This window comes from Suricata suricatta, chromosome 16 (genome assembly GCF_006229205.1).
Source record: "Suricata suricatta isolate VVHF042 chromosome 16, meerkat_22Aug2017_6uvM2_HiC, whole genome shotgun sequence".
Lineage (NCBI taxonomy): Eukaryota > Metazoa > Chordata > Mammalia > Carnivora > Herpestidae > Suricata > Suricata suricatta.
This window is the reverse complement of record NC_043715.1, coordinates 1,692,084-1,701,654: the sequence shown is the minus strand read 5'-3', so window position 1 is coordinate 1,701,654 and position 9,571 is coordinate 1,692,084. Positions and strand designations below refer to the sequence as shown.

The window sequence follows — 9,571 nt, the reverse complement described above, 5'->3', positions numbered from 1 at the left end:
CACAGGTGACATCTGGGTCCCCAGCAGGCATGTCCTACAGGGACCTGACCACTGAGGCCGACATTTTGAGTAGACCCACCCTTGGGTGACTGGGCCCAGGACGCTGTGAAGACGATCAAGTTCTAACTGGGTGGGGAGGGCCCTATTGCAGGGTGACACAGCCCCACCCCCTCCCCCAGGTCTGGGGTGGCGCCGGGGGGGGGCAGGATGCGCTCAATCCAGGGTGGGGGAGGGGGCCGGCGGCCCTCTGTGGGGTCTGGATCAAGTGCGGGCGCGTGGGCGATCGGGGCTGCCGGGAAGGCTGGATGCGGAACAGCGGCGGGTGAGCAGGGAGCGGGCTGGGGTCGGGGCAGAGTCTGGGGGCTCCGGCCTTGGGTGCGGCAGTCCCCCGAGTGATTCCCAGGCCCGGCCCCGGCCCCACCAGGCCAGACACTCCAGGGCAGATGGGCTGCTGGTGTCACACCTCCCAAGGACCGACTTCCCAGGACGGTCACGTTCCTAGGCGGACGGGGTTAGTCCAGTACCGGCACTGAAGGTGGACCTGGTTAGCAGGGAGGGATGGACGGGGGCAGGGGGGGCTCACAGTCCTCTGCCGCCTCGTGTTGAGCAGTCCCCGAGGCTGTCTACCCCTTGTCCCGTCTGCGCGAGTTGGTGGGGACCCCGCTTCCTCCCCGCCTGCCCTCAGGGTCCCTGTGCTGGTTGTGGGGGGGGGGGCTCATTGCCCCCGCCCCGGGGCTTCAGTACCACCCCACCCCCAAGCCAGACCGGCCAGCCCAGCCCTGAGGGTCTCATTCGATGCGCTGGGAGGTCTTCTCTGTTAAATGCACTCTTCCTGATTCAATTTTATTTTAGGGCTGGCACAGCTTGTCCCTTCTCTATATGTGTGAACGTATACATGTAAATTCACGTACAGTGTTGGTGAATTAACGCTCGAGGAAACCAAACAGCGGCCCCTCCAGGGCGGGGGATGCGACGTGCCCACCTATGGGAGCATGATGGCCACCGGAGGGGCAGGGGTGGAGTGAGGCCTGTCCACCGCTCTTGGGGCCACACCCCACTGTGCTGGCCTGGAGGCCGGGCACCTGCAGGGCCATCTGAAAGCAGTGACAGGCTCTCGCTGTCCAGTGGGGCCCAGGCCCCGGGCGGGAGGCATGGACACTGCGGAAGATGCTGTGTACACCGGTCTCCCCGGGAGGAGGTGGGCTTTATTTCCCAGGGTTTGGGACAGAAACGGAATTCTGGGCAGCAGTCTCATTGGGCCTTTGAGACAAGTTCCCCACAGGAGAGGCTGCCGTGGCCACGTGTCCACTGGGGCACAGGACCTGAGGGGGTGGTGCGCACCTGTCTGCATGTATGTCAGGCAGTGGGGAGACACGTCAACAGGGGGCCAGGGCGGTCCCACGTTCTGGGGGGGAGGGGCCGCCGCAGCGAGCACAGGCCCCTTTCCAGACTCTGCGGCTGGTCTTTGGGTCCTTCCGCCCCCTTCTGGCTGCTTCAGTGAACTCCCGTGTGGGGCCCCAGCTGCCTGTACTGAGTGAGGGTCTTCTCAGGAAGCCCCTGAGGCTGAGAAAATTCTTCCAGCCCCAGGTCTGGCCCCTGCTGAGCCTGGGTTTGTCCGTCTTGTGACCCAATGGCGTCCATGACATTTCCCTGCTTACCTTGGCCTCCAGGGAGCTCGAGCCACCCCCCCCCACCCCCTGGTACATACTGTGTGTGCGGGCAGCTCAGCTTCTCTCCTTTGTTCAGGCTCCTTGTACACAAGCCTGTCTGAGCCTTGTCCCAGAACGTACTGGGGTCAGGCGCCGGGAGCGACGGGCCCACCCTGTGCCTGGGTGCTCCTCGGCCAGCGCGGCACACAGCACACACGTGCCGTAGCAACACCGAACGGGGGCTCAGAACGGCCCACACGGGGGCAAGGGGGGGGGGGGCGAGTCCCTGTGGCAGCCGCGTCCCAGAACCAGACAGAAATGGGGGGCACGCAGCTCGGAGCCCGACGGTGCTCCTGTGCCTTGTTGTGTGAATTTCACTTCAATTACGGTAAGTGTGAAATAACCCGCTGGGTGGGGAGCACCCAGAGCAGGTCCACCCCGTGAGGGGGACAGGCGGGTGGCCAACGGTGGTGGTGTCCTGAAACACCGTGTCACAGACCTCAGCGGGTGAACGGCTGGAGAACACGGCTGTCATCCAGGCCAGAGCGACCGCGGAGCATTCTACGCAGAAGCCCCGTCCTTGCCCCGGAGCCAAGCTGAGCGGCCGCGCTGCTTCTGGGGGGCGTCGGGCACACTCCATCAGCAAGAGCGCCTGCCCTGCCCGGGCCCCCGGCTGAGCCCCTCTCCCCACCTGTGTTCAGGCACCTGTCTCCACTTTGGGGCGTCACTGGCGAAGGCGGGGCTTGGGGGCCCACAAGGGCCACGTGAAGGCCCTGTGTCAGGGCTGCTGGGCAGGGCCAGCAGAAACGGGCTTCTCGGGGGTTTCCGGAAGCCCCTGGCACACGGGGAGCAGGTCCCCAGGCAGCAGCAATCTTTTGTCAAGACGGGTTACTGAGGACAAGCTGCCGTCTTGGGGACAGGCCCTGCTGCGGTGGTTTCTCAGGGGTCAGGACGCCAAGCAGGGGAGACGCGTGGCCTCCTGGCGTGGGACTCAGTCTCGGAGATGCCGTGGGGTCCTGAGTCAGGGCCGCTGGGGCCGCTGGTCGGGAGGGTCCTGCTGGCTGCTGCTCCGAGGGGGGGCCTGTCCCCACACCCGTGCTGGGCCGTGGCATCGTCGAGTGCATGTGGCTGGTTCACTGTGGAGTCACCCACATCAGGCCCGTGCGTAGACACTGACATCCGTGCCCCTGAATCCGTCTGACCAGGGGGGACGTGTGGCTTCTCCGGGCAGCACGGCTCCTGCGCGGAAGGGCCGTGCCTGCGTGCCACGTGGCAGAGCGGCTGGGGGCTGAGCCTGCGCCCGGCCAGAGCCCGGGAGCCAGTGCTCCCTCAGCATCTGGGGACCGTGATTCACACGTAGAGAAACTGCTCAAACTCCGAGCCGGTGTCCTCCGCACACGCAGGGCTGGTGACGCCAGCTTCCAGAAGGGGCCCGACGAGGGCTGGGGCGGTGGCCTGTGGCCAGCATGGAGGCGCAGGGTGGCCTGGGCCCACGCCAGTCAGTCCGGCCCCCACTCACCCGGCTGCCGTTTGCAGAGCCCAGAAGGTGCCAGCTGATAGGAGGAGGGAGGCTGGGCACACGCAGGACTGGGCAGCGGCACTAGGGGCTTCCCTGGGGCTGCTGGGTCAGTGCTCCGACATGGGCTCCAGCACTGCCAGCCAGTGCCCCCCTGGGCCCGGAGCCACGCCTGGTGAAGGGGAAGGTGTGCCTTGTTCCTCTTGCCCTTGGACTCTTCTCCTGCCAGCCCACGGGTCCTGCTCCAGGGCCTGGGTGCCAGCCACGCACCCCACACGTGAGGCTGGGCACAACCTCCCAATTTCCTTCCCTGGCAGACCAGCACTGACCCAGCAACTCTGGAGGCTCGGAGACGCGTGGCCGTGTGCGGGCCCTGATCTGTGGACACGACGCAGGGGAGGGGAGCTTCCCCACAGCGGGATGCGGGGCTCATGTGGGGTGACTACTCTGCTTCAGGCCAGGCCCTGCCCTCGCCATGGAGTGCCCTGTGCCCGGGGGCGCCGGCAAACACTCAGGCCCAGCACGTGGGGAGGGGGGGGTTGCTGAATGAAGGAACACACGAGATCTGGGGCCACCGGCCCTTACGGCCCTCCCTGCCTCCCCCTGCAGGACCTCGCACTCCCGGGCCAAGGCTGAGGCCGCCCTCACCGCCGCGCAGAAGGCCCAGGAGGAGGCGCGCGTCGCCAGGATCACTGCCAAAGAGTTCTCCCCCTCCTTCCAGCACCGGGAAAACGGTGAGTGCGCAGCCCGGGGGGCGTCCGTGGGGCCCACGCCTCCGCCATGCCCGCCAGCACTTTCCACAACCACGTCCCTGCACCACTGCTGCCTCCCACAGAGGGGACCGTCCGCCCTTCCCTTCCCTTCCCTTCCCACTCCTGCTGTTCTAGCACTTGCTTCCAGGACCACTTGTCCCGCCAGGGGGCCACTAGGCACACGTAGGAGCGCAGCTGAGAACCCAGGCTTCCGTCCTAACGAAACGCAGCCGCCCTGTCCCCCTGGCAGGAGCTGGACGCCACTGTGCGTCGGCCGGACGCATGACCCTTCTCCTCCCCTCCAGCCAGCTCCAGGTCCGAGGGAGGCCCGGAGCAGGGGCTGCTGCCGCCCCACCCCCCGCCCGGCCCCACCCCTGCGAGGGCCAGAGCCGAAGGTTAGGGCCCGATCGAGTCTGCCGGGTGGCAGTCATCCCAGAGCCCGCAGCCTTACGCTTCACTGGGGGTCCTGGCCTTCAGGGCCACCCCAGGACCCACGCACGTGCACATTCCGCCCCGGTGCTGACAGCGATGCCTCTAGGCACGCTCATGCTCTGGGACTGACCTTAGCTGAGACTCCTCTGCGGGCGAATCCTCTCCGGGCCATCGAGGTGCCGGAGCCCCCCCTCTGGTGTGCACAGTCCATGGGGCCTGGTGTCCAGGCTCGCCGGGCAAAGGCCCTGAGGACACCCCAGACGCGGACAGGGCCTCCATCACTGCGTCCTGTCCAGGCTGCTCTAGGGACCCCCGTGGCGGGGGCGGGGGCGGGGGCGGGGGGTCAGTACAGTGCCTCTAGACTGCGTCGGGGCAGTGCGCTGCGGCCCCCACCCCATGTCCTCAGCCAGCGGCTGGGAGGCTGAGACAGCCCGGGCAGTTCCTGGCCACACCATCATGTGACAGATGGCGTATGTGTGGACTAGGGGGTGGGGGCTGACTCCAAATGCCCACGCTCACGGACCTGGTAGGACCTCCCTTGGTCGCCCTTCTTGGTAGAAGAGCCACTGTTCAGGCGTCAGCAGCTCTGCTGCCTTCCGTCCACTGGCACCACGTCCGAACCCCTGGAGTGCAGATCAGGGCCCGCCATGCATGGGGCCTATAGCGTGGCACCCCTCCCCTCACACACGGAGGAGCCTGGGCCCAGCCGCACCTGACTGTGGGCGCCGTGTGTCCCGTAGGCCCTCCTGCGCAGGTGCAGAGGCTCTGGCACAGAGGTGGAGAGGGAGGCCGGGAGGCCCTGGAGACGGTCACCTAGTACAGGACGCTTCCTTCAGCTTTGGGAGGGACCTGTTGAGGGTGCGGCCTATGCACGGGGCAGGCCGGCCTCGTGCTTGCATGTTGGGCCTCTCCTGTAACCAGGGGGCAGAACCAGAGCCTCTGTGCGCCCCTGCCCCCTGTAGCCCTGGTCACCCGCCCCCTGGGCCCCAGGAACGGCTGTGCCCACACCCCGGTGGCGAGTGCCCCGCCCTGCCTCCCCCCTGCACAGCCCTCTGGTAAGGTCGGCCTCACGAGGCACAGAGGGTCCGAGTAACCCAACCTCTGTGTGCTTCCTGCCCCCGCATAAAGGGCTCGAGTACCAGCGGCCGAAGCACCCGATTTCCAGCAGTGACATCGAGGTGGCCTCCACGGGGACGCCCCTGCAGCAGGAGAGTCCCGAGCTGTACCGCAAAGGCACCACCCCCTCGGACCTGACCCCCGACGACAGCCCCCTGCAGAGCTTCCCCGCCAGCCCCACGGCCACCCCGCCCCCGGCCCCTGCCTCACGGAACAAGGTTGCCCACTTCTCCCGGCAGGTCTCGGTGGACGAGGAGCGAGGCGGGGACATCCAGATGCTCCTGGAGGGCCGGGGAGGGGACTCTGCCCGCAACAGCTGGGGCGAGGAGAAGGCCGGCAGCTCCCGGGGCGTCCGCAGCGGCGCCCTCCGCAGCGCTCAGCCTGCAGATGACTTCCGCTCCCGGGGCTCGGGCCCCAGGCAGCCCGGCAACCCCAAGTCCCGGGAGCGGCGGACGGAGTCGCCCCCCACCTTCTCCTGGACTTCCCACCACCGGACCGGCAACCCCGGCTCCGCGGGCGCCAAGCTGCTGGAGCTGGAGGAGGAGAAGCTGAGCAACTACGAGATGGAGATGAAGCCGCTGCGGCGGAGGGACTCGGGCGCGCAGGGGGCGCACACCCAGGAGCGGCGCTACGGCAGGGGCGGGGCCTGCCGGGGCCGGGGGGAGGAGCGGGGCTTCGGCGCACAGAGACTGCGGGCCAAGCCCCAGAGCAAGGACGGCGCCCGGCCGGCCCCCTGCGCAGAGCCCGCGGTGCAGCGGCTGGAGAGCCTGCGGCTGGGGGAGCGGGCTGAGCCGCGGCTGCTGCGCTGGGACCTGGCCTTCTCCCCGCCCCAGAAGTCGTCCCCGGTGGCCCTCGAGTCGGACGAAGAGGACGGGGACGAGCTCAAGTCCAGCACGGTGAGTGGAGGCCTGGGTGGCGGGAGCGCCGGCCCCAGGCCTGTGGTCAGCACGCTGCCACCTCCAGCAGAGGGCCGGCTCCTCCCTGCAGGAGGCCCGGGAGGGGGGCAGGGCCCCCCTTCCTTTAGACCTGAGAGGGCTGACCCCAGCATCAAAGGCGCACGGGCGTTCTGGAAGCTCCCAAAAGAAACTGGGCAGTCCAGGGCCCTGTCCTCACCTAGAACCCCCACCCCCATGGCCCAGAAGGTCCTCCCCTGCTCTGGTGCTCCCTCACACGGCAGACACGGTGGAAGCAAGAATGGAGGCCCCTGGGCTGGCTCACACCCGGGAGGGACTTTCTGGGACCCTCCACACGGAGGCTTCTGTGAGCAGACATGTTCTGCCCTGTCCCACCCCCTAGCTTCTCAGACCCGCCCTGGGGCTGACGTCCCCACGGGCTCTGTGCCAGGACCTACAGCCCCTGCCCACGCACCCACCCTGTGGGGTCGCCTCTGAGACCCTGCTGCGAGGCAGGGTCCATGTCCACCGCCAGCCTGGAGGGGCTGCACCATCTGCGTGCCAGGGCCCTGTTGTGCTCCATGGGAGGCCTGCTTCCTGTGGCAGGTGCCCCCCGCCCCAAGACCACTGGCCGCGAGCGTCTTGTCGGCAGGATGGTTCCAGAGAGCAGCCCCGGCCGGCGCTGGGAGCGCCCGTGGGAGGGAAGCTGCGTGCGCTCACAGCCACGTCCCCTGACCCAGCACACGTGCGTGTGTGGGGTGTGCGCCTCTGTGCACGGTGTGCGTGTGGTCACTTTAAGAAGCTGGCTGACGGGGGGATGTGGGAGGAGGGTCTCTGACCTCCTTCCCCACGTTGGTACTTCCCGACAACCCTGGGGGAGAGGCGCGCATGAGCAGCTGGCCTCCAGCCAGGCCCTGTTTACCTGGTTGGGATGGCCTGTATCCCGTGTGCTCCGGGGACCCTGTCCGGCACGGTGGTCTCCAAGGCCAGCCGGGCCAGGAAGGGGGACTGTGGGATGGACGCCCAGGCACCAGGGGGCAGGAAAGGGCTGGAGGCAGCCAGTGGCGGTGCAGGACCGCCCTTAGCACAGAGCCCGGGCAGCGACCAGGAAGGTGTCTGCCGAGGAGGGTGTGCCTAGAGGCCATGCGAGGGCCCGGACATCGCTGGGTGTCGGGCTGAATGCCGGGCCCATCTTGGGACAGCCACATCTGAAATCCCAGGGCAGCGTTCTCTGGCCCCAGCTGCGGAGCTGGGGACAAAGTTAATGCAGGCGTGGGGACGTTTACTTAAAGTGACTTGGCATGCTGGGAGGGGGTCGGCACCGGGAATCCAGGCCCAGCCACTGCAGCCCAGGGAGCGGGAGGACCCCCCCTCCCGGGCTCTGGCTGTCCTCTGGGAGCCCCTGGTTTGGGGGGCAGGCCGGGCGTGGGCTCACCTCTCCTCTCCTCTGCTCCCGTTGCAGGGCTCGGCCCCTATCCTGGTGGCCATGGTGATCTTGCTCAACATCGGAGTCGCCATCTTGTTTATTAACTTTTTCATCTGATGAGACGTCACGTGAGCAAAAACAATGGTTGGTGTACAGAAGGGGGACGTAAAAAAAAAAAAAAAACCGACAAAAAGGAAAGGACCGTAACTCGGACGGCCCGACCACCACCTCCGAGTCTTTTCACGAGCAACGTGATTGGGTATTACTCACAGTTTGCCTTTTTTTCTGGGTAATGTTTTTTGGATTTTAGCCAGAATTCCTTGCTTGTATAACACTATGCTGTGTGGCATGGCAGAAGGAGGCCAGCACGCCGACCCTCCAGCTTGGTGTGGAGAGAAAGGGATCCCGGCAAATCAGGGGCCAAAAACTAAAAGGGTCGCCGCCCTCGCCGCCAGCGCACCCACCGGGGACTCTGGAAGAGGAGGAGGACTCAACGCGTCCGGCTGCGCCGTGAGGCTGAATGCGGGCAGGCTGTCCCTCCGCGGCGCCCGTGTCCCGCACAGAGGGTGACAGCGGGGGAGAGGGCGCGCCAGCCCAGCTGAATCTGTGCCGTGCACTCGAGGAAGCAGGGGGCTGCCGCTCCCCTTCCCCTCTGCCCCCACCCCCAGAGTCTGAGAGCAGGGTCCTCCCCCCCTCCACTCCCCCCTTCCCCCAGCCCCCCAGGCAGCAGTGGTGCAGAGGGGACAGAGGGCAGGGCAGGGAGCGCCGTGGGGCCACTCAGCCGCCAGCTCTGGCTCCGAGGGTGTGGCCTTACTCCACGTGGCATGCAGGATATGTCCTCCCGTCCCTGTCCACCGTCCGTGGCAGTGAGCTGGCCCGCAGCGACATCCTCCTCTCTCGCGGTCACTGGGCACGTGGGTTTTCACATCTTTGTCCTGAGCCGGCCTCCACTTCCCCCACAGATATGCACACTCTTTCCAGATGCCTCGTTCATACTCCGGAGCTGGTCTGGTTCCAGGACAGGAATGTGGGTGGAACCCAGGGGCTTGAAAATGCCTGAGCACTTGCTGCCTGTCCATGTCCCCCCAAAACACACCGTAACTGGGTTCAGTCAATTCTGCCTTCTCTACCAGTCTTGCTCCATCCTCCAGACAAAAGAACAAGGTTCCAGAATGTTCGGGCGCCCCGGGGCCCTAGCGCTGGAGCCGGCCCGGCCCGTGTGTGTGGACGTGCCCGTGCGCGTGCCCAGGGCGGCCCTGCCCGGGAGCCTCCGCGGTGTCCCGGGCGCGGCCCGGCTGCGGACTCTGCCTTGCTTTGCTTCTGTTCAGCTGTTTCTCTGCTGCATTTCCAGCAGATTTCTTTCCTACACTGCACCGGATTGCTATATTTTTAACCAAAAATAAACTAACGATTAGAGCATGTTCCAGTTAAATCCAGTTTTATTTTTTCCGTTCTACATTCAGTCCCCATGTCTTCTCACAGTTTGGCTTACTTTGGGGTCGTTTTTGGGGAGTGGGGCACAGGAGAGGGAGGATCCATAAGAAATGCGTTTCTGGTAGCGTTCCTTTCGAAAGGGAAATTCCATCTTTTTGTACATCTTTCCGTTTTTTACTACCGAGTGGTGGCTGCAGACCCGAAGAGCACCCAATAAAGAGTCCTGCTCTGTGCGGCTCCGAACCCTCGCTGTGGGGCATGTGTTTCGTAACTGTCTGCACCTCTCCATACAGACTACTGCCTTTCGTGGGTTCCGGTAACGGGGGGACACCCGGGGACTCCGAGCGCGGTCA

General features: G+C 66.1%; 1 protein-coding gene across 1 annotated transcript; it reads left to right on the top strand.

The window, feature by feature from the left end:
- Window positions 1-3,115: 3,115 nt before the first annotated feature.
- On the top strand, window positions 3,116-9,216 carry JPH3 (junctophilin 3). Its single transcript, XM_029926105.1, has 4 exons — window positions 3,116-3,195; window positions 3,775-3,899; window positions 5,478-6,361; window positions 7,821-9,216. Exons 1-4 carry the CDS (start codon window positions 3,116-3,118, stop codon window positions 7,899-7,901), a joined length of 1,170 nt encoding a protein of 389 aa, XP_029781965.1. The 3' UTR covers window positions 7,902-9,216.
- The last annotated feature ends 355 nt before the right edge of the window (window positions 9,217-9,571 follow it).